Here is a 26,015-nt window from a genome sequence, read left to right as displayed (position 1 = left end):
GGGCTGCGATTGCGCAGTCCAGGCTATAGGAGGGCGAAGTAAAAAAAACGTTTACAAATAACGAATACCGATTACCACTTTGCTGCTGTCTGGGACTTTTGCTAAATGCATGAAATACAAGCCTTACAGTGAAAGACGGATAGGCTACCTTCTGATCCTATAATTAACGAAAGAAATTTATTTTAACACAGAGGAGAAGGACGCATTTGGCGCTCGCTGTAGCCTCGCAAAAATAATTGAGCGCTAGAATGTCCTAGTCGTAGCCTAACAATAATAATTCTATAGGACTATTTTCTGCTAAAACATAAGGCTATAGTATAGGCTACATATAGGCTTTGTAGCCTGTGAGACATGTAGGCTACAAAAATACAATTACACATTCACGTCACAGTCAGGAATTATTTGAATAAGACGGTAGACTAATAAGTCTTTTATTTTACAAGACGGTAGACTAATACGTGATAACTGTTTGGCTGACAGCCTTTAAAGTAGGCTCAATTTCATTTCCAGGGAAAGGTTTTTTTATGTTTTAGCCTGTTACAGCAGGAATTAGTGACTGGCATGTGGGGGCGTGGCATCACGATGGTTACTAGTGAACTTTTTTTTAGTGAACCAATTTGGTCCCTACCGATTTTTTTTACTTCAAATGTTTAAAAATGTCTGAAATGCTTCCAAATGTAAAACTATGTTCAGTAATTACAATAACAATGCTAAAACAAAGATTGATGATGTTTTTATATGTAAAATACAAAGTTTATAGATTTGTCATAGGGAATGTATGTGCCAACCAACCCCAAAATCAGTGTGCCAACCGCCCACATTAGGTCCAACTTTTTTGCACAAATGCTGTTAGCCTGCTAATATCAGTCACCTCAGGTTTTCAAACTTCATTTTAAGATATAGATGAGTCCCCTAGCAATCAATTATAATGAATATTTTTTATATATCCCTAACTATTACCCTTCTAGGATGTATTTAGTGGGAGGTGCATATTCTAAGTTTTGACACTACAAAATTAAAATGTTTTTCTCACCTAAAGGGTTAATGACCTGGAGACCAGTTACATACGTGAGTTTACTCTACTCAATAAGGCCGTCAGTTAAGTGTTGGAATTTTGTTGCAGCTCCCTCTAGTAGCCTGGATATTAACAGTGTTTCAACCTGCCCCTGTTCCAACCAGCCCCAGTCTCCCCTACACCTAAAAACACAAACAAGCTGACCGTTTTTGTCCACTAGTTAACTAGTGGGACAATTTAAGTCTCACTAGTTTGCATGTGTGGCACTGAAGCAGCTCACTAGTTAACTAGTGCGCACAAGACACACACTAGTGGAGTTTTTGGAGCCATCTAGTTCACTAGTAATGCAAAAGGTATTCTTACTAGTTAACTAGTGACAAATTGCCCTTCACTAGTTAACATGTTTGGCCTTACTAGTTCACTAGTAATGGAACAGGACATGCTCACTAGTTAACTAGTGAGCATATCTGCATTATAATGCCTTTCACTAGCTTATAGAGGGCATTTTGAGCCTTACATGTTAGCTAGTGAGGACAAAACACTGTCCATAATGAACTAGCAGGAGAAAAATGCCCCTCACACTAGTAAACTAGTGGAATTTTAATAAATACACAAACGGCTGGCATTTTGTGCAACTAGTTAACTAGTGGGACGTAACATTGGCCACTAGTTAACTAGTGCGCAATGTCGCACTTGCATGCAAATGAAGAAGGTGGAACAAGGATTTTGATTGGTCCATTTAGGAACCTAGAAAACATGGCTGACTTCGTCCAGGCTGTTCTAAGAGCAAACTTTTATAAACTTAGATCGTTTGAGCATAAAAATATGTTTTGATAACATGTCTAGTGACAAAGTTGTGGTGTATTGCTGTAATCTTTGTTCAGTTAATGTCTACAATCTTTAGTTTTTCAGTTATTAGTCTGAAAATCGCGATAAAACTGGAGGCATTTGTATATGGTTGCCTAGCAACAAAACGTTTCAGTAACATGAACATTGATGATTGCATTGCTGATGTGGCAAGACTAGCTCAAGTGGTTAAGCAGCAGGAGATCATGTGGGAGAACAGGGTTCAATTCCTTAGAAGTGCATTAAGTTTTTTTCTTGATCTTTGAGCTTTTAATAACTTTTGAAACCATGTGCAGTTAATGTGTACAATATTTTGTTTTTCAGTTATTAATCAGAAAAGCGTGACTGAATGGATACATTTATGTCTGTGGTTGCCTAGCAACAATAAACAAAGAATAATATTAAAATTGAGGCTATGAACAGTAAATTTACATTTAGACTGGGTGGGATTCTTACATAATACACAATAGGAGTCTTCTACCCACCCTCTCATTAGAATTTGCATAATAGCCGTTTCAGGCACTAGTTAACTAGTGAGCTGCTTCACTGCCACACATGCAAACTAGTGAGACTTCAATTGTTCCACTAGTTAACTAGTGGACAAAAACGGTCAGCTTGTTTCTCTTTTTAGGTGTAACTAGTTAACTAGTGAACAAAATATACATGCCACTAGTTAACTAGTAAGGCCCACAACACCCTCATTAGTAAACTAGAGGCTATCTTTGCCTTTACATGTTAACAAGTGACCATTTTGGCATCTCACTAGTTAACTAGTCGAATGGAAATTCACTAGTGGGTGTTTTGGTGCACACTAGTAAACTAGTGACATGTTTTAGACCTCACTAGTTAACTATTTGTGTCTTCACTAGTTAACTAGTGAGCAGTCCTGCCTTCACTAGTTTACATGTAAGTGTCACATTGAAGCCACTAGTTTACTAGTTAAAGTTCCTTTGGCCAGCATGTTAACTTGTGTGCCACATGCAAATGTTGTGGGTGGGATTTTGTGAAATTCTGCGCTGTGATTGGTTGTCATGTTCTATTTGGACATAGGGAGCCAATAGAAAGCCTCAATTTCCAGAGTTCTCCGCCTCCTAATTTTAATTCTGCGCCACTAGCTGACTAGTGTGAATTTAGGCTTCAACTAGTTTACTAGTATACATTTATGACCTCACTAGTTAACTAGTTTGGACAAAGGATGCATCAACTAGTTAACTAGTGAGCCTGCTGCCATCATCTAGCTAGCAAGCCATTTATTGTTCACTAGTTAAAGCAATACCAAAGAACTTTCCCTCTGTGGCATGCATGCTATTTGTTTATCCAGCACAGGCTTTGCAAATAATGATGTCCACAGACAAGGTAGAATATGTTGCACGATTTATGAAAGTACGATGTATTGCGACATCAGATGCAAGTCAATTTGTAGTTTCTTATGTCTCATTCCATCGAACTACAGATCCGCTACCCGATCTGGCAAACTTACATAGTGCGGTTAATAGCCTATGTGGGCTGTGAAGCGAATGCAGAAGTGCCATTCACCCTGTTACAAGTTGATGAACCACTGAAACGATTTTGGAAACATTATTTTAAGGTACAAAAAACTCTTTGGTGTTGCTTTAACTAGTGACATTGATCTACTCCAACTAGTTAACTAGTGAGGAGTTTTGCCTTCACTAGTAAACATGTGCACATTTTTGGCTATCACTAGTTAACTAGTGAGACCCAAAAGCCTTCAACTAGCTGGCTGGTATGCATTTTGGCCTTTACTAGTGAACTAGTGGACATTTTCTGGCTCTCACTAGTTAACTAGTGAAGCTAATGTGTTCACTAGTTAACTAGTGGGCATTTATGCTGTCACTAGTTAACTAGTGTGCACAAACATGGCTCACTAGTTAACTAGTTGACAAAAATGGCTTGCATGTTGGCCTGATATCAAGATATCAGAATAAATGCTCAAGCGGTTGGCCAAATTACATAGAAGTTAACAAGTGGGAATTTGACATTCAGTAGTCAGCTAGTAAACATTTTTGTACCTTACTAGTTGGCTAGTAAAATATAGAAGTCTTTAAACCAGTTAACTAGTGCACATTTCAGTGTCCACTAGTTAACTAGTGAACATGCTGAGCATTACTAGTTAACTAGTAAGATATGAAACATATGAACTAGTGGACAGAAACATCTGAATAAATGCTCAATCAGCTCTTTGTGTGGCAAAATTCAAATGGCAATTCGATCTGTAATCTGTCAAGTCACTCGTCAAGGCGGGAACTAGGCTACGTCACTTCCGTGATTACGTCTTAACCAGTTAGCGTTTGCAATGGAGGAGTTTGCAGCTGCAGGTCTCTTCCATACTTTCTAGTGTTTCACACAATGCTTTGCAGCTTATCGCGGCCGCATAAGCAACACACATCTCCCGCTTTACTTACCGGTAGCCTACGTTGTCCAAAAATAAATAAATAAATAATAATTTTATACCTCTTGCTTGCTTTCACTGTAGACTGTGTTCAACTTTACCAAACCATACAGAAGTACCCCCTCTCCTTGCCCCGCTCTCTCTCGCTCTCCCTCCCTCCCTCTCCTGCTCAATATGAACACGCGCGACTCAGTAACACAATCCAAATAAACCATTCACAATCGTGAAAGAAAGGACGCATAGAAGACGACTAGCTAAATTACTATTAAATACTATTAAATTTAGTATCATTAGCATGCTGCACATATTTGTTTAAAACTTTTGCATTCAATTTGACTGATCATCTCAATACCAACGTTTCCCAAAAGGGCCTGTCCCAAGGAGAACAAGTATTACCTTGAAACTTAAACACACATGGGGAAACTGAACAGTCCAATCAGTAGACTATGATAAGCTAGCCAACTATGCTACTTTGTTTACAATATTTCCAGGCTTCAACCGGACAGTTGAATTAAACAGGTAGAGTTGTAATAAAAATAGTAGGCCTAGGCTATAGGCTAACCTGCATAAAGTGTGCTGTCATAAATATCAGACATTCAGTAAAATCTTTTCATATCAGGATATAAAATAATATAGATATATTATACTATATATTATATTGTAATATTGTTATTTAATAAAATTTCTACCCCCCCCCCCCAAAAAAAAAAGAAAAATCGAGGTTTGTATCGAACCGTGGGTCAAAAATCGTGATACAAACCGAATCGTGAGGTTGGTGTATCGTTACAGCCCCAGTAAAATTATATGTATATTTCATTGGTGGGATATAATATATTCGAGAAATATGTATTTTGTCTGTGAGGTGGTCATTCAGCACTGAAAATGGAATGTTACAGGCACCAAAGGGTTAAAAAGTAAAAAAGTTACAAAGATGAAAAATACAAAGCACACATGTCCTAAATAAGACTTACGGAACACAGTTTGAAAGAAGTTTCTACATTAAGCTGTTGAAGCTGCATTAAACGCGAAGAAGAAGAAGAAGTCTAGGAAGAACAGTACAGTGCATTTTCATTTTCATGCACTGTAATAACACAGTATGGTGGATTGTGTCTATACAGTGTCCACTAGGCTACAGTATACTATAGTCTAATGGAACACTTGATTTTTTTTTTAAATTAGTCGTTTAGATTAGTCGACTAATCAAAAAAATTGTCGTTAGACGCAGCAGTAAAAAACAAAAACAAATATATCTGTGTAACAATTTTATAGATTTGCATTATTCAATCATTCATTTCACTCACCAAAAAAGGAATCAAACCCACGATGAGTGGGCATGCATTCTCTGCGGTACATGCCAAGGTGCCACTTGCCCACCATATGTGTAGCATAGCCTGCCTCCTTCAGAACCTCAGGCAAAAATTTTTCCTCCAGTGGCACACAGTAGGGTTGGCATGGCCATATGATCTGGTGCTGCATACCAGTGTGGATCTGGACACAAAAACAAGTCAAGTCAGTTTTATTTGTATAGCGCATTTAACATGCACAGAGTGCAACCCAAAGCGCTCCACATATAAGACATTGTCATTGACACATAACAAAAGACAATAGATGCCGGACCTAGCAGCGTACCCGTGACACCAAAACATGACAAATACAAAAAATAACAAAACACAAAAGATGCCGGACGGAGCGGCGTAGTCGCCAGCATATCCGTGACACCAAGACATACAAGACAGACAACAAACAAATTAATAAATAAAAAGTAAAAAAGAAAATAAAATGAAAAAGAAAAATCATGTTAAATTAGTCCAATTTCCAACCGGCTGAAAATGTCCAAGGGCAATGATGACCCACGTGAACCTGTGCACAGTTGATCTTAACAACCGATGCAATGCCAACAAAGTTCTTTAAAGTTACAACTGACCAACCCGGAGATTTCACTGGCAGTCTGGAGAGCAACAGAACAACAGAACAGTCTGAAGTCATGATTGGTGATCTTCTTGCTGATCAGCAGCTCGGTGGCTTTAGATTGGACAGTTTATTGTTTCATGGCTCGCCATCAGAACTCCCCACTTCAGCACTCAATCCAGACTTCAGGCACCCAACGACAGATGCTAGTATGGCAGCTCGCAGGTCAGCCGCAACTCATGGCAGCTGCAGATCTCTCACAGTCTTTCTGTCCAGACATTGGATATAGGCTACAGTGTCGTTTACGGATGGATAAGGGATGGCCAGTCAAGGCAAGCTCATCAGCCCAGTGGAGCAGCTAACGTTAATGTTAGGTATTAGCCGACTTGTAAATAGAATAACACAAAAACTATACTATAATATCACTTTAACATAGTTAACATTCTACTCAGCCCCTCACAATGCATTATCCATCCACCATTTTTTGACTTAAAGGAATTATCCGGAGTAAAATGCACTTTAGATCGATTTCCGGATGATTGGGGGTACATACGTTGAGTTGACATCAAAATTATGTCATTCGGATGTGTTTTGATAAAGTTTGATTGTACCGTTTTCAGTCACAACTCGTAGCCTGGAAGTGAGCGGGGCATTTCAATTGCGCCGCTACAAAACGCTATTTCTATACCTCTTCTATAGTTCCAAACAACATAACACTTACATGGTAGTGAGTAGAGGGTCCCTAAAGCCAAACCGAAGTATCCCGAGGTCTTTATGTGGTCGAATAGAGAGTCCAGAATGAATTTCATCAAGCCAGTACCTTTACAGAAATGTTGCCATCTTTGCCGCCACTTTGAGGGGAAAGTCCGTAGGAGTCTTATTGCTGAGTGTGTTGTAACACGCTCTGGAAATTCACAATTTCGTCGCCGTTTTTTTTTTTTAAAAAAAACATAGTCCAGTATTTCTTTCGAAATTGAAATGAAGTTGTATGGACTGGACTATGTTTTTTTTTTTTTAAAACGACTCTATTCGACTACATAAAGACCTCGGGATACTTCGGTTTGGCTTTAGGGACCCTCTACTCACTACCACGTAAGTGTTATGTTGTTTGGAACTGTAGAAGAGGTATAAAAATAGCGTTTTGTAGCGGCGAAATTGAAATGCCCTGCTCACTTCCAGGCTACGAGTTGTGTGACTGAAAACGGTACAATCGAACTTTCTCAAAACACATCCGAATGACATGATTTTGATGTCAACTCAACGTATGTACCCCCAATCATCCGTAAATCGTTCTAAAGTGCATTTTACTCCGGATAATTCCTTTAAGGGTAGAGGAGAGATAGACTTCTCTGCATAGTCTGTTTACATGCTATATTAGCATATTTGCACAACCCCCTCCCTCCCTCCTGGACTGTGGCCGTACTTGATGCTTAATACCTTATACTCAATACTTGACCAATGGCTGTAACCCTTTTACCTCAACCTATTCTTGCACTGACATAGTTTTGTTATATTCTCTTATGTCCATATTACTATCCCCACCCTTTCAACTGTATATTGCATCTTGCTTGTGTCTGTTGAGGGGTCCACGACCATGGCACCCTTGACAGGGACAACAAGGAAGCGAACATCCTCAGCTGCACTCTGAATTACAGGCTCAGTCCCTGCCCTGTCATGCTTGATCAACCTGTGTTGCCACAGTTACCTTGAAAAAGTAATCTGATTACTGATTACTCCTTTAAAAAGTAACTTAGTTGCTTTACTGATTACTTGATTTTAAAAGTAACTAAGGTAGATTTATTAGTTACTTTCAGCAGCTACCGACAACACCCCCAACGCCTCAACATAAAAATGATAACCGGTTTTGCCAATACTCACTATACTGGAAGTGCATTTTATAAGCAATGTATAGCAGACATCCCAACCTAACCTACTTAGATACTGAAATTCAGATGTTTGTTCACTAATGTCTAAGAACACCAAATAAGGAAGGCCTATTGATAGAAATTGTTATAGTAAAATATGTAGATTTTTTTTCATGTAGCCTTGGCAACTAGCAATCTTGTAGCCTATAGGCCTGAGTAATATGCAAATGAAATTACACTTGTTAAACTCACCTCAACAAGTCTTTTGCAATCATTTAACCCACCGTGAGCAATGCTAAAGTCGCTGTTACAAACAGTGCAGCGTGCAAGATTATCATTATGTTTTAATCTTTTGAGACAATTGGGTACACTTTTGTGTAGTCTAATGTGAAATGGGTCTTAAATCTTCCTTTTTGAGGGGCACTGACGCTGCCATGACGCTTCTGTTCCTAGATACACTGACTGAACTGATTAATTATGTTTGGGAGAAAAGAGATATAAGCACTTACACTGAAAACTGATTGGTTGATTTAGCAAAACAGACCAGGATGCTCTCTGTCTTGGATGCGCTTCAGGCACAAACGCACCACTCCTCTCTCTCTCCCTCTCCGTTGTGTGCGCATTAAGCTATGCACACGCGATTTGAAGCAAAGATTCTAGAATCTTTGATTTGAAGTCCGGTCTGGCTTGCGTGCTCTTGTTCGCTCTAGGTTCCGGGAGATTTTATGTAATTTGCGGGCGTCAGGAAGCCGCTATCAATATGTGGAGACTTGGGATGTCTAGCTATGACAGCACTTTGTCGCCAGCACAGAATGTACAATGTACCTTAATGTTGTCATGTTAGCTGACACAAATTCAAAGTAATGACTGATGAAATGTGCACCTCTCTCTCTCTCCCTCCATTGTTGTTTACGTTTGTGTGCACGTGAATTGTCCTCATGCTGAAAACGTGAGCATAGCCTACATGACAATAATCCCCAAGACAAGAAGAAAGCAAAGAATATATATTTTTATATTAAGGAAAATGACAAAAATAGTAACGCACAGTAACTTAGATAAGTAACTTTAATCTGATTACTGGTTTGTAAATAGTAGCGCGTTAGATTACTCGTTACTGAAGAAAAGTGGTCAAAATAGACTTACTGGAATCACTGTTGATCATCCTTCAGCACACTATGTTGATATTTGATTTAGCTTATACAGTATCTAGTATAGTGCTGTCAAACGATTAAAAATTTTAATCACGATTAATCGCTGAATTCCTACAGTTAATCACGATTAATGACATATTTTATCGCATGATTAAAATTCTATTATTTTGCATTTCTGAACTTTCTAGGAGTCCATGTTAACAATATAAAGCAATTATTGTGTATACTATCTTGATTAGAATTCAAATGAAAGCAAAGCAAGTTACTTCATTAACTTAAGACGTAGGTCTATTTGATTATTTCAAATCAAATTTCAAAAGATGTGCAGCAGACCGGAGGCAACACAATATATTCTTCAGAAATATAGCTAATAAAGGGCATAACAAACATAAAATACTATATTCATTATCTTTGAGTTCAGTTGTGTAAGGCCCGTCTTTTGCCCAAATCTGCATTTCTAAAGAATGCCTTTTGCATTCAATTTACATGTGTGGATGCCTGTGTTTGATCTGTATTGTCTTAGCTGGCCATCGCCAAAGATCCCCAACACCCGCTCATGCATAAAGTGGCCATTTGCTCCTTGTTCTGGCCCCTCTACTGAGAGATAACTCAGTCCTGGGCCTACTTGAGGTCTTGTGGTGAGATAGGCCAACCTCATCATCATACAGTATTGCTCTGTAAATATGTGTTGTGAATAATGCATTCATGTTTGGTCTTGAATTAATACTTGTAATGTGGGCAACAGTCTGATTATGGTTTTGGTACAATTGAATGTATCTGTGCATAGTTGTAGATTAAGAATTAAACTGTAGCATAAAGTTATGATATCCACCTGGGCCACACCCATCCACCTCAGACAACAAAGCCTCTGATGAGTCCCAAGTGAATGATAAAAGTGGAGGCTCTGGTCCTCCAGGGCTCTTCTGTCTTCTTTCCCATCTTGGGGCTTCTTTTCCCATCTTCTCTTCTTTTCCATCTTGGACCTCTTCTCTGGGTCTCTCGCTTTTCCCCCTTTCTCTCTCTCCCTCTCTCTGTCTCTCTCTTTTTCCCTCTCCCCCTTCCCTATCTCAGGGTTTGTATTGTTTTATCTGGTGTATCAGTTATCTCTAACTTGTCAAGTTTACCTCTGTGAATTGGTTAAGTTTCCTTTGTTACCATTTGCTACTTTGTTACAGTAGACTATGTGAGTTTACTTGTACATTCAACTGAAGTGATTGGTTACATTTACCTTTAAGACTTAATGCCTATTAAATTGTTCATTTGCCTACCAATCGGATAACTTCAATTCTCGTAGTGTGCCATGCCATTCTCCTCCATAGCTGAGAGACTAGTTACTTGGTAATTGATTGGTGATACAAATTATTAATCAAATGGAGTCAGATTAACGAGTATGTAATAATATCATTGCCATTTAACTATTCACCCTATTTGTCCACACAAGCTCTTTCAAGTGAGGATATAGCTCGACGTCTCTATGTTTCCGAGGCTATATATATCATTTCTGAGCGTATTACAGTTGAAAATAAGGAACTTTTCGACATGAGTACACTGCCATTTTATAGGCCTACAGTCTATGGTGCGCTGTCACTTGCCACACACATCAGCGCCAAAGTTTTTAACACGCAAACACTGGATGAAGAATGGATTTTATGGAGCGGCGTCGACCAAATATAACTGAATCGTGATTTACACGGCGGCAAAGTGCGATGCTGGTGTGCAGAATTGTATTGAAAAGAATGGAATCTAATGTACAGTAAATGAACGTCGAAAGCAGAGTGCATCTCACTCATGTCGGCATCGGTGGCCACAGCAATTTAAAACACCATTCAGCTGACCGGGAGTTCAGAACTGCGTTGGTGTTTATTGTACGAATCTACTCTTTGGCCGGCTCGTAAGCCCAAACAAGTGTGTGCAGCATGCCTTTACGTAGCCTACTAAAGGCGCATCATCATAAAGATAGGCTAGCCTACATTTAATCTGCATCACGCCCCATTTTAGCGGAAAACAAGTTAACATACATATATCATTGATTCTAATGGGAAAGACAGATAGCCTAATCACACCTTGACGTTATATCTAGTTATTAATTTACAGGCCATTCAATAATTTTACTAACGGCAGTTATAAAGAATTATGTGTATGTTACTTAGGCTACTCATGTCGAAACGATGTAGGCTATATTACAACCCATTCAGCACGTAGCCTACTAGCTACACTTACCATATTCCATGTAAAACGGTTAGCTTGCTAGCTAGCTAACTGTGGAACTTCAGTATAACAGGCATAGCCAATTATCTGACCTAGTTGTAGGAAAAAGGCTACGTTCTAGGGCTGGGATAAACGATTATTTTTTAAACGATTAATCTAGCGATTATTTTTTCGATGCATCGATTAATCTAACGATTCATTTTTTCAGTCCGATTCGATTTCGATTCGATTATCGATTATCTCCCCATTAATTGACTAATAGCAACTTATACATGTTGATTTACATATCTGAATGAAAAAAACATGAATTCCTTAACATTGGAATATATGTTTATTGCTCTTAAGATTCCTAAATAAAAGACTATACAAGTGCAAAGTAATGCATTCTTAGTCAGAGGTAGCATTCAGTTCAGTTCAGTAGGTCTAATTGAGTGCCTGTCACTTAAGACAACGTTTATGAGGAAATCCCTGCAATTAACATTAACACTGTTAAAACGCTGCTGATGTGTGAATGCAATTCATAACGTAGTTAGTTCAAATAACGGTTCGTAGCCTACTTCTCCTTGGGACAAGCACTTTTGAGTCTTGGAAAACACTTTTCCATTTACATTGGGATTTTGCAAACATTCAGAGTCAATAAAATGAGCCCTACATGAGTAACGAAATTGATAAGCAGATGTAAGTAAGCATGCTAAACTTGACATCCGAACAGTATTCTAACGTTAGCTTTGAGATGCTTCTTGATTGCATAACTTAACTTAGTTTGGTCTCCTCAATGTAGGCTACTACCCAGATAGCTGAGGGGCGTTGAATCCACGTTTGTTTGAAGCGGCGGAGGTTGATTCAACGTGGATTCAACACCCCTGTGCTATCAGGGTATGTTGTGATGAGACCTTAGCAGAGTTAACTTGACTGCAGCAGTTTTGAACAAATTTGCACAGCATGGTCATGATGCTAAGCGGATTTAATAGCAATTTAGCCAGCCGTGTTCTATGCAATGCTTCTACGTGGCAACAACAATCCTTCAACAATCGTGAATATTTTGTGTTAAATGCACATGCAGAGGAGGGGCAGCGGGCTCGTTACGAGAGAGAGCGGGCGAGGCAGGGAAAGGCTGCGTGCATAAAAAGTGCAGCTCAATGAAAGGATTTTATCTTATCTTTAATTTAAATAGTACAACATAGAACATCAATGTGTGACGACCGGTTTTGAGTTCGTGGCAGCCCACCACAGATTAGTCAACGTATGGAAAAAACTCTGAAGGTGTAAAATTAAAAATATTTCTCAGCACGCGTTTTGGGTCTGACAAATCGACGCGCATATTTTGCGTCGACGTATTTTTTGCGTCGAAGTAATCGATTACGTCGACGCGTTGTCCCAGCCCTACTACGTTCATATTACAAGTTTAGTTGATGTTATGACATGTAAAGTTAAGATTGCCGAACTTAGTTATAGTCAGCCAAGGGCAGTTTGACTGTGCCTACACACTGTGCCTAGTGTTTTCCAAGACTCAAAAGTGCTTGTCCCAATGAGAAGTACAAACCTTTATTTTTACTACTTAGAAAACCTTATGAATTGCATCCACACATCAGCAGCCTTTTAACTGTGTTAAAATTGCAAGGGTTCCCTCACGAACGTCTTAAAGTGACAGGCACTCAATTACAAGACAATCTTAAAGTGACTAACTCCCTACACCCCCCAGCCCCGTTGTTCAAGTCGGCTACCTCCGCCACAAATTGAATCCAATTCTGTGGGAAACATTGTGCCATTTCCTCATTTTTATTGTCCTACTAGCTACCCCACATACCATTTCAGTTGCTTGAAAATGACGCAAAAATAGAAACATGCCTTGTTTTATCCTGATTATTGTCATGATCCATTTGATGTGGAGACTTCAAATTGTGGGAAAACATTAATAAACTGATGGATTTGAAGAGGAAATAGTGACTGATACCAAATGAAAAACACAAAACTGTTTTTTAATACCCTCAATATCACACTTAATCCACATACCATTTCAGTTGCTTGAAAATGACGCAAAAATAGAAACACGCCTTGTTTTATCCTGATTATTGTCATGATCCATTTGATGTGGAGACTTCAAATTGTGGGAAAACATTAATAAACTGATGGATTTGAAGAGGAAATAGTGACTGATACCAAATGAAAAACACAAAACTGTTTTTTAATACCCTCAATATCACACTTAATCCACATTTTTCTGACATCTAGGGCCTTTTGAAACACTTAGTACAGACTTTAAATTGTTTACACATGCTGTGGTCTTCCACCCTAGAAATGTTGAAGAGGCTGGGGAAAATATTTGTCAAGATATTAATGCCCAGGCCCCAGCCGTGGCGCATCTGGCTGAGGCACCTGCACCGTACGCTGGTGACCCGGGTTCGATTCCTGCCCCATGGTCCTTTCCGGATCCCACCCTGACTCTCTCCCACGTACTTCCTGTCACTCTCCACTATTCTGTCACATTAAAGGCATAAAAAAGCCTGAAAAGAATATTTTTTCGTTTGGCAAAACTGACAACGTGTTGATTATGCTATTGGTCGTCTATCATGAACTGGCTTTTAGCACTAGGGTTCATAGTAGCCTAGCCTAACTTAGCCCATTATGTTTTTCTAAATGACACAGGCTATCTAACTAATATTACATCAAACTTGGATTAAACTCTGAAACACAATAAGCATGAAGTTTACTGGATATCTGAGGGAGTTTCTGCATGGACAACTAGAAAGCATGAAGAGAAGAAAGATGAAGACAGAACAACTGTTAGAACTGACTTGTGAACGTCAGCTCAGCTGGCTAGCTTTCAGGCAAGGTAAGAACCAAGATAACTCTTTTTTTCCCCCAGTGAGCTAGCAAGGGCAGGCTATTGTTATCCAGTTGTCATCAATTGCCTTTAAATTGAGTGAACCGTCTATATCAACTAGAAAAAGAAACTAAAAGTTTCCCCGATGAAGAAATTATACTTTTTAATCACCAATGCATATAGCCTGGTGTGAGCACTCATGCAATGTGTGTGTGCGTCCCTGCGCAAGTGAAACTTAACACTGGATATAACGTGGGCTAGAAGCAACGATATTTAAAACAACAAACAACTTGGATTCCTGTATGGAAACAGCACAGAGACTGCCTAATCCTAGTCATTTAATGAATTAAGATAATATGCAACACACTTTATTTATATTTCCATTGCATATGTTTGCAATGCTTTGGGTAGACTTTGTCTTTACATTTACTTAATATATACAGGTGCTGGTCATATAATTAGAATATCATCAAAAAGTTGATTTATGTCAGTAGTTCCATTTAAAAAAAAGTGAAACTTATATATTATATTCATTCATTACACACAGACTGATATTTCAAATGTTTATTTCTTTTCATTTTTATGATAACTGACAACTAATGAAAATCCCAAATTCAGTATATCAGAAAATTAGAATATTACTTATAGAAATGTTGGCCAACTGAAAAGTATGAACATGAAAAGTATGAGCATGTACAGCACTCAATAATAATTGGGGCTCTTTTTGCCTGAATTACGGCTCCCACACACAGCTGCGTTCCGTCAATGCATGCCAGTGGGTGTTCCCGACGGTAGCTATGCAAATGACTTGAAGTAAAACCGTAATGTGATTGGTTGGTGCCGTCCGTAGATTGGCTTGATTGGCCGGTGCCGTCTGTCGGTGCAGCAACAGCTGAACTCAACGCGAGCGGCGGGAGAAACGCGACGCGACGGACCCACAATTCAGTTCGGCAACGGATCACGTGAGCCCATGTAAAGTGAATGGGATGCGTCTCCAGCAACGCGAAGCACGCAGCTGTGTGTGGGAGCCGTTACTGCAGCAATGCGGCGTGGCATGGGGTCGATCAGTCTGTGGCACTGCTCAGGTGTTATGAGAGCCCAGGTTGCTTTGATAGTGGCCTTCAGCTCTTCTGCATTGTTGGGTCTGGCGTATCGCATCTTCCTCTTGACAATACCCCATAGATTTTCGATGGGGTTAAGGTCAGGCGAGTTTGCTGGCCAATTAAGAACAGGGATACCATGGTCCTTAAACTAGGTACTGGTAGCTTTGGCAGTGTGTACAGGTGTTAAGTCCTGTTGCAAAATGAAATCTGCATCTCCATAAAGTTTGGTGAGCAACAGGAAGCATGAAGTGCTCTAAAACTTACTGGTAGACGGCTGCGTTGACCCTAGTGCTGCCACTAACGACTAATTTTCTAACGACTAATCTTTCGACTAATTTTTCGATTAGTCGACTAATCTATAAACGACAATTTTTTTTTAAAAAATCAAGTGTTTGTTATTTTGTTGTGTCCGTTTTATTTTGAACTCAACTAAAGGGAAAACGTAAAATATATCACCCTACATTTGTTAGAAGCTGTATTACTGTAAGTAAACTGTTCAAAAACATTATGTATTAAAAAAACACCCATTTAAAATGCTACCTTCAGATCTAATGTCAGACCTTTGATAGACTTTATTTGTATGCCAGTGTTGCCATGGACATAGACAACTTCTTTGACCTGAGGCCCGGTCATGGCATACTTTGGGGTCATAGGGCCCACCTACATGAACCCACCCCCCATCAAATTATCCTTATATCACATCACAATTATTATTGTTATGCTATATTGTTATACATGCACTTCAAAGCAGCCAGTGTTTAAAGTGCTAACATTGTTCACAAAAACTTTGTGAAAACATGCACATCAGAGGACTGCTTTACTAATGTAAAATATAATTACAATAGTTCCATTGCTTGCATGGTTGCATGATAAATACTTATCAAACCAACAGCAATTATATGGGTGTCATCGTTTTGTTTCCCTCATGCAAGCATCATACACTGGTAGGCAAATGGAAAGAATATTGACATATTTAATTATGCCACAAGCTTTTAGCCACGTTATTCAAATTTGACCATACAATACTCTAGAATCTAGAGTCTAGATCGTGTATTATAGTATGTGCTCTGTTTTTATGGAAGTTGCATAAATCCACATTGTTCTATTAAATGTAGTTTCATAATAGCCTTCCAATAGATTGAATTGGAGCTTTGCTACCAACGTTATCAAGTGGATTCAGTTTATCTCGCGCCTTGAATGAACGCTCACCACCATTTAATTGTATGCCTCTATGTTTGATGACAGCAAATTAGCAAGTATTTCCTACTGATTGCAGAAACGTTTGTTTTACTTTTCTGTCGGTACGCGGTTCCTTGATCAATTGCGCAGCAAATTATCAGATGAAGCCCCAGGAATAATTTCACTCCACGGCTCTGGACCTCAGGACCAGCAGTGTCCACGTTACGGCCGGTGCTGGTCCGCGCGGCCCATAGTTTGAGAAACGCTGGGCTTTGAAAGGCGACAGGAGTTGAGGACTTTGTAAATGAGCCTAACATCAGCATGTTCAAAGCAAGTAGGCTACAGGCACTTTGCGTGTATTACCACATAGGTTACCTCACTTTATCAGTTGGCTTGAACTCTAAAAAAATATGCCTCGTGATTTATTGACCATGGGAAATGACGCGCACCTTGATTGTTGATATCACGGGCGGCGGCATGTTCTTTGGTATGAATGAATTACAGTAATGACACACCATTGCATTGTCAACGTGAGACACTCTTCACTTCATTTATTTAAATTTCCACAATACTAGCCTACATTAGTCAGAGTCTGGACTAACCTACTAGCTTAGCTCCCCCCACTTAGCTCTGCCTAATAATGAATTGGGCTGAAAGCAGGCAGGCACGCAGCTTTGCTGCTGGCGTTAACAGTTTGCGTGCAATGCAGGGTTTAAAACATGACTGCCAAAGTCTTAGTAACATCCAAAGACAGTCATTGTACTTTTCAAGAGTTAATAACATAGAGTTAATTAATATAACATTACAGTGAGCCGCTTGAGACCAAAATAAATAGGCGGTCAATATTAAAACGACTCTTCGACTAAAAAAATTGCCGTCGACTAATTTTCATGGTCGATTAGGTCGACTAAGTCGACTAATCGCGGCAGCACTAGTTGACCCTGGACCTCAGAAAACACAGTGGGCAGTGTTGGGAGGGTTACTTTCAAAATGTATTCCGTTACAAAATACAGGGTACATGCCCAAAAATGTAATCTGTAACGTATTCCGTTACGTTACTCAATCTGAGTAACGTATTCTGAATACTTAGATTACTTCCGCATTGAATTGCATTTTATAACTGTAGGAATGCGGCCATCAAATCCTGCTTAGGCCTACTACTAAACAGGCCTATTCTGGTGTGTTCTTCTGTTCCAAATGGCTGAAGTGTTAGGCCCACACAGGAGAATGTAAAGTCAACTAAGCTACCTGATACAACTTTAAAATAGCAAGGTGACCATTAAAACTACAGCAGGTGACTAGGCTAATTAAAATAAACAAATAAATAGGCTACTTTAAGGGCGTAGCCAAAAATTATCATCTAATGTGTGTCTCAATTGTCCCCCGCTGACCACCTCACACATTTCTCTAGATTTTGCAACGACCTTACATGACACAATATGCCAGTTTTTAGGACACAGAATAATGTTTGTAATGATACCAGTTACGTTTAACAGTAACATAAGTGTAATGAACTATTCATTGTCGAAGGTGCATGGTGAAGTGAAATTCTTACTTTGGAAAAAAAACATTTGCCGATATCCTTGGATGGGAGATACTTGTGTCGTTAACATTTTCCATGATCAAAGAGGGCACTAATACGCATGTGCATAGCAAAAATCACAACTTGGGCTTGCTGTGCAAGCAAGATATTTAAGGTGTCTCAATTGTACACATGTCTCAACTGTACTCAGTCTACCCTAATTAAGGTGTGCCTGTGAGATTTTTCGGTGGCATCAACCCAGTAGGCTACAAGTGAGGGGCGCATATGACAGGTGGAACGCAAATGACCTGTAAATGAGGCTGCACCATATAATTCATTTTAAAACGTAAATGTAGATCTAGAAAAAATAATAATCTATAGGCTAAAGTTAGAATAAAAAACTTAGAATGCAGTGCCTATTTTAGAGATTGGTTTTATTGTAGCCTAGGTCTAAATCAACACGTGAACTAGGCTTTGTGTAACCGATTGGCCGAAGTAGCCTGAGCTATTAATACTTGGGAAAATATCCTTTGAACAGACATCAGGAACCACGATCGGTGAGGAACAGGAGTTACCTCCACTTACTTTACTCAATTTGCTGTGCAAACAGTAATTTCAGGGTCTCCGATGACGCTTCCATAATGCGCGCTGGCTGCGTTTTGAGGCTAGTGCAAGACGGCAGGGCTTGGATTTAAACATGTAAACAATTTCATCATAGCTTTCAGGAGCTTCTGGGAAATGGAGTTGCCTTAATTTATTTAGAGAGTGAACAAACTTATGAAACAGATAAGTATCGTCATGTAATCCATTGATTTCAACAATGTAACTGTATTCTAAATACCAACTATTTAACTTGTAACTGTATCGGAATACAGTTACTCATAATTTGTATTCTGAATACGTAACGCCGGTACATGTATTCCGTTACTCCCCAACACTGACAGTGGGCCAATACCAGCAGATGACATGGCACCCCAAACCATCACTGACTGTGGAAACTTTACACTGGACTTCAAGCAACGTGGATTCTGTGCCTCTCCTCTCTTCCTCCAGACTCTGGGACCTTGATTTCCAAAGGAAATGCAAAATTTACTTTCATCAGAGAACATAACTTTGGACCACTCAGCAGCAGTCCAGCCTTTTTGTCTTTAGCCCAGGCAAGACGCTTTTGACGCTGTCTCTTGTTCAAGAGTGGCTTGACACAAGGAATGCGACAGCTGAAACCCATGTCTTGCATACATCTGTGCGTGGTGGTTCTTGAAGCACTGACTCCAGCTGTAGTCCACTCTTTGTGAATCTCCCCCACATTATTGAATGGGTTTTGTTTCACAATCCTCTCCAGGGTTTGGAGAGGATTGTAGGGTGTAGGGTTCTCCTACACTTTTTTCTACCACATCTTTTCCTTCCCTTCGCCTCTCTATTAATGTGCTTGGAAACAGAGCTCTATGAACAGCCAGCCTCTTTAGCAATGACCTTTTGTGTCTTGCCCTCCTTGTGCAAGTTGTCAATGGTCATCTTTTGGACAACTGTCAAGTCAGCAGTAGTCTTCCCCATGATTGTGCAGCCTACAGAACTAGACTGAGAGACCATTTAAAGGCCTTTGCAGGTGTTTTGAGCTAATTAGCTGATTAGAGTGTGGCACCAGGTGTCTTCAATATTGAACCTTTTCACAACATTCTAATTTTCTAAGATACTGAATTTGGGGTTTTCATTGTTTCACACGTTTCACTTTTTGAATGGAATTACTGAAATAAATCAACTTTTTCATGATCTTCTAATTATATGACCAGCACCTGTAGTAGCCTATAGCTTAATTAGGCTACCCTAGTTTGGGCATATTCATTAACCCAGTGATACCTGGAAACACCTCGAAATTACGCTGTTGTCTGTTAGGCTAAAGTTGTGATTTATTGCAACAGAGGTAGCCTATAGCAACAGCAGCAACATTTTCTTTTATTTGGACTTCAAAGAGACTTTAACTTTCATTAGGCAAATTAAACAAGCCTATGAGGAACATTTAGAAACCCAGAAATTTTCTAAAAGTACGCCTCCTGCCAGGAAGACAACATTTCTTTTTTTTTTTTTAAGTATATTTTTTGGGCTTTTTATGCCTTTAGCTAGGATAGTGGAGATTGCCAGGAAGTGAGTGGGAGAGAGAGTCGGGGTGGGATCCGGAAAGGACCACGGGGCGGGAATCGAACCAGGGTCGCCGGCGTACGGTGCAGGTGCCCCAGCCAGTCGCGCCACTGCTGGGGCCGGAAGACAACATTTCTGATGTTTGATTGAAAATGACAGGACACTCGAACATGGGGGGCTGGGATATGTTCACTTTTGCAACATAGGCAGACAATTTTTTCCTTGTGTCCTGTCATTATAATACATTTTAAGCACATTGCTTGACAGGCTTTCTATCACTGTATACTGAGACTACAGTTGACAAAATTGTGGTAGTGATGAAATTGTTGCTGCAATCGCCTTGTTTAATGCTAAATTAGATTTTACACTAGGACTCCGAATGAGACACTATGCGCACCACGTTGGCTATACGGCATATTAAAATGAAAAATAAAGACTTGAAGACTTCGGCTAAAGTTAATAGAGACCTCTAAGCTTGGACACTAACCTTGGAGTTAAGTTACAGTATGCTTAGTTGACGGCTCTGTGAAATGCGGTCAACACTGCCACCTCGCGGCAGAAAATTGCAATTTTTAAGGTGGAATCGAAACTTAACTCCGCTGTATTTTGCTGGGCTAACTTCTACAAAAACGCTACATAAACTTTCAGCGAAACCATCTTGAACAAATGCACTAGACTGAGGACAGCAAAGAGAGTGCACTTTATAACAATTAAGTCACTTTGCACATCAAAAACACCGGTCAGCATCTTCACTAAAAATACAGGACGCAGCATACACACCTGGTATTTCCCGGTCATCAGCTGGTTCCTGGAGGGTGTGCACAGCGGTTGAACGTAATAATTCTCCAGTTGGACTCCACTTTTTGACAGTCTGTCCAAGTTCGGAGTTTTAATTTCGGATCCATGAAAACCTACATCATTCCACCCTAAATCGTCAGCTAAAATGAAGACTATATGTGGTGGTTTAGCCTCTAAAACCTGCAAGTAAAACAAGGTAAAAATACCCAATACGGTGAAGTCTATTCCCATTTTAGTATCGTCACACTGAAACGCTAATTAGCAGTTAGTCTACTTTGTAGCCGACCTAACGTTACAATTCGCATGAGTTTCAGTTAATGGTAGGCTTACTGTTGTTTTCTGAACACAGAAGCAATCTTTGCTATATTTATGAAGTTCCTTCACACGCAGACTTTCCGCATTTTGTTGAAGTAACATCCGTATTCATCAACCAATCAGGTGATGAGTAATCATGTGAACATCTGACGTTGGTGAGTGGTTGCACAGCGGCAGTTGTGCATAAAGCGCAATTTAGCTTTCGACATTTCCCTCCAGTTATGCTAACCCCCAGAGTTAAAATAGGCCTACCACTGTTTTTGGCAGATGCATTTGAAGAAAAACTGTCAAAACTTTCAGATTTTGGGAGATCCTTTGTTTGAATTGACTATAGTGAGAAGATAAAACTCATAGGCAGTATCTGATAGGCCTACATTAAACTATGGGCAGTATTTCTGAAAGGCCTTTAAAATATGAATACAAAATATTATTATGAACTAGAAATGTAATGCCAGAGGAATTACAATAGTGGATGGAAAGCTGCTGGGTTAATGTTGGTGGGGAGATTCCTGAAAAAAAAAAACATTGAATCACTTAATCTTTGCGTTCATACAAACCCTTGTATGCCAAGGTAAAAACCTTGTGCGTCAGGCATTCTTGAGATATCACACTCAAGGTGGGTTTGGCCTTGACATTTGACTTCATCATTGAGTCCATACAAATGTTCACACCAAATTTGAAGCATGTGCGTCAAGCCGTTCTGAAGATGTGACACAAGCATGAAAGCTGGCCTTTGGAAAATGTAATTCAGAGTATGCAATGCAAGACTACTGTACCTGCAAAACGGGCTTTCAGTTGGTGTTGATGACTGCTCATTCTGCAGCCAGCTAAAAATTACTTTGTCAACGTTAAAATAATTGAATCAACGTCGCACTGCAACATTTATTCTACATCACTTTTGCACCCTTCATTAATATTAAAGCAACGTTGAAATTCTAACTACAGATCAATGGGATTTCCACTAAAATAAATATTGAAACATTGTTGAAATTACAACCAAACTAAAGATCAACGTGATTTCAGTGCTATTTCAATTGATATTAAACCTCAGTAAACCACTATTAGCCTAATCTGGCAAAATATTGGGAAATTCATATCCTGCTTTCTCTACAGCCAGGATACATTTGGCTAGGCCTAGGTCTTGTTTAGGCTACACAAGCTTGCATAAATAACCATTGACATCTTATCAGTTAAGCAAGTGCATTTATTCACTCTTCATCTAGAAATTCACGTGTACTGTGTTTTCCTGCCATCCATAGCAGTTGCAGTCAGCCTGATCCTTCAGTAGCAGAGTGAAGCGGCACCTAACAGAAATAGAAGGGGGGGGGGGGGGGCAGCTGTTAGATAAATATGTTCAACTGAGCAACAAACTAACAGCTAAGCCTACAATCAAGTTATTTTACGCCAGTGGTTCTCAAACCTTTTCTTTCATTCCCCACTTAGATCAAGGGGGCATTTTTAAACCCCACCTGTCCCTCATCGCTCTAAGAAAGTGGTAGGTCAAACTTAAAATTGTCAAATTTATTGAAATAATGACAAGTTCCAAATATATCCTCGGCAGCAGAGTTAAAATCAGCTGGTGCTGCAGATATAATAAATAAATACATAATGTGCCATTGTAAATTAAACACACATATTTCTGTTTTCCAGCAACATATTAGGAAGCATAGGCCAATATTTTACAGCATTGTACAATATATTCAATGAAATACCAACATGCTGCATTAAATGGATCACTGCTGGTTGGGAAATATTTTTGAAATAAACTTTGCAGGGATGTGATGTAGGCCTACAGTGGCTCCCGAATCAGACTTTTCAGTGATTTCACTCAGATTCTCAAAGGCATAATACTGTCGCGATCGAGGCGCCTGTCCCATACCTCAAGTTTTTTGGTGAATGCAGTAATCTTAGATCTGCTAGGTGAGGTAGGTGCTTGTCTTAGCCTTGTAACTGGAGATTTAACTCATTGAGCCACTCATACAAACGTAGTTCAAAACAGTGCGGTAAAATTAGATTCAGATTGGATATTCAGCAGACATTCGGCTGAGTTGATTTTACTGTTACAAACATGCGTTGTTAGTTGTGTGTGGCGCATGAGATTCTAGGCGCCAATCCCGTTTACAGAGCTATTCATGTCACAGCCTACATTTTGTTAAAAGAAGACTTAATTTGGTGTTTGGAAGCAGCAGTATCTCACTTACACACGCTAACGCAAAACAGTAGAAACACACCGCACACGTTATTAAGAATCTATTGCTATGGACTACCTTTCACAGCAGTTGGTTTTTCAAAATAAAAGTCTGACATCTCTATAAAAGAATTTACATAATTTCCCCGTGCCAATATTGCAGGCTGTGGCGCACTTGTGGCCAAATAAATCACATCATTCTAACCCTTTTCTGGAGCTCTTCGTATCACAGCCCAAATTTTTGGAAATAAGACTTCATTTGGTGTTTGGGGGCCATTTGTAATATTTCCCTTGTAATAACACGCTAACACGAAAGAGTAGAAGCACACCACATATGTTATTAAGAACCTATTGTTATGGAATATATATAAAATAATATGGAACTCACCACACAACTTCGTAGGTTTGATAGGTCTTGTCCCTCATGCTGGCCCTTACAAAACCCACAAGCTGACCCTTGACACACAACAGTCAATAATGTGACCCGATTTAAAGTGGTTTTCACCCCTTTGGACACTCTTGATTTCGTCCGTGAAACAGTGAAATATTCACAGGGGGCATGGACGGTTTGCTAACCATTTTACTGTAGTGTAGCATCCAGCTTGTGCTATCAGCTAGCTAGCTAGTTCAAAGGTTTAAGTACTTAATGGGGATACAGGGCTTTTTATGCCTCGACTAAGTTGATGTTTCCTATAAGCAACAATTCATGTTCATAGAAACAACAAGGTCACTAAAACATAATATATTTCATACCTGTGTTGCAGCATGTAGGCTAATGTTAGCAGCATTATGACATTCTAATGTCTGAAAGGCTAATGATTAGCCTAGCGGCTACCTGAAAAGTTAAGTGTTCAAACTAGCATTTACAGTGTTCTATTTGATGGTGTATTTGGCCCTGACTAAGTTTGTGTGATATATAAACCACAATCCTTGTTGATACAAGTACCAATGTTCGTCTAGAAAGTTTTTATTCACATTAAGATTTCCGCCATAGGCAGTAAAAGACTCCGCCATCTTTGTCAATAATTTTCGCTGATAAAGTTTCAAACTATGATCTTAACGGCCTTTCCACCAATCAGAGGCATCACTGTGGGATTGTTCAGGATTGTGGGTAATGAAGTACTTATCCAAGACATCGCGATTAAAATACATTTATTTCAAAACAAGGTTAGTGCCCCTTGAATTTTCGCCCTCTATATGACCATATACAATCGCTTAGTACAGCCGTAGCTGGTTTTGAGTCTACCATGTGCAGTTAAGTTTTTATGGCTTATACCCGAATTGTCAATGGAAAATTTGCATTGAATTCTTACTTCCGGAAACTCCTGTGGGCGGGACTGTGATGCTCTATTTAAGTGCTTAGCTAGCTGCTACCGCCTCCACTGCACACAACCGCGAACCTAGAAACATGAACTTACTATATTGCTAAGCTACAAGTTTAAAGCTAACGCCAGCTTGCTTGCTTACTTGATTAGCCGAGTCGTTTTAAACAGACTTCACACACTCCATTCAAATACAAAGCACAAATAATTGTAACTTACATTGGGTGTGGTAGGAAAACGTCGTTTCGACGACGTTTCGTCGTCGTTTGTTGGACGAACCAGACAACAAGAACGTAAACTTTCTTCAAGAGGATGCTTGACAGCAGCAGTGCCTGTAGAATCGGTAGGAATAAATGAGGCAAGGAGAACGCTACTGCGCATGCGCACAAGTTAATTACAGGATGTGTAGTTTTAGGGAGCACCAGATTGTATGCATTAGAAGCTGAGACCGTTGAATTCACAGGTGACCCCTGTGCCGGTGTTCTAATTAGCCCGGGAACTTCTCTGGGAGCTTAACAAGCGCAGCTGCCTTTAGGCCATTATGACATCACAGCCTTTGAAGTCTATGGGGGAAAAATTAGCTTTTTACCATTTTTAATCCCTTATTTCTCAAAAAGTATAACATTTGTTAAAAATCTCTCTTGCCCCACTCCAGACCTTCAGAACGGTTATTTCAACATGTCTGTACGTTAAGCGGTTAGAGTCGCATTAATTCTTGAAAAGGTAAAAAGAAAAGGTTATAATAATAACTAGAAAATGCAATTCCAGGGAATTACCATTGCATGTAAATGCAAAAAAGCTGCTGTGTATAACATTATATTACTTACAGTATGATTATTCAGATTACACAGTCTTACAGTATTCTTGATGTTCTAGATGTTAGCTTAGAGAATATATATATGACAGTCAGTAAAAATAAATGGTCAATTCAATATTGATCAACATTATTTGTTTTAATACAGCAGAATGATACTCAGAATACACTAATGATACACTAATACAGCAGAATGATACTCAGAATACTTGCACTCACCAATGCAAGCTTGTAGTAAAAATCACAGTTGTGTGTGTGTGTGTGTGTGTATATATATATATATATATATATATATATATATACATACAGAACTTGATAATGCCAGTCATTATCCTAAGACAGATCTATTTATCAGTGGTAACTCTGAACTGGCAGCAACAGCTAGAGGCCTCAGTTAATGGTATTAGGTCA

The 26,015-nt window shown here is 39.4% G+C and overlaps 1 protein-coding gene across 1 annotated transcript in view; it reads right to left on the bottom strand.

The window, feature by feature from the left end:
* Window positions 1-21,384, bottom strand: part of arsb (arylsulfatase B) — a 141,278-nt gene extending 119,894 nt beyond the window's left edge. Inside the window, exons 1-2 of the mRNA XM_076284923.1 lie at window positions 20,948-21,384; window positions 5,573-5,759 (exon numbers count right to left, since the gene is read on the bottom strand). Of these exons, the coding sequence (XP_076141038.1) occupies window positions 5,573-5,759; window positions 20,948-21,196 (436 nt within the window). The 5' untranslated portion in view covers window positions 21,197-21,384. The remainder of the gene's footprint in view (window positions 1-5,572; window positions 5,760-20,947) is intronic.
* Between the last annotated feature and the right edge of the window lie 4,631 nt (window positions 21,385-26,015).

The sequence above is a fragment of the Alosa pseudoharengus genome, unplaced genomic scaffold (assembly GCF_046254945.1).
Source record: "Alosa pseudoharengus isolate Yale_2024_CS ecotype anadromous, Long Island Sound unplaced genomic scaffold, YU_APseudo_1.1 YU_APseudo_1.1_scf_14, whole genome shotgun sequence".
Lineage (NCBI taxonomy): Eukaryota > Metazoa > Chordata > Actinopteri > Clupeiformes > Clupeidae > Alosa > Alosa pseudoharengus.
Note: the sequence above shows the minus strand (reverse complement) of the source record. Positions and strands in the feature narration are given on the sequence as shown.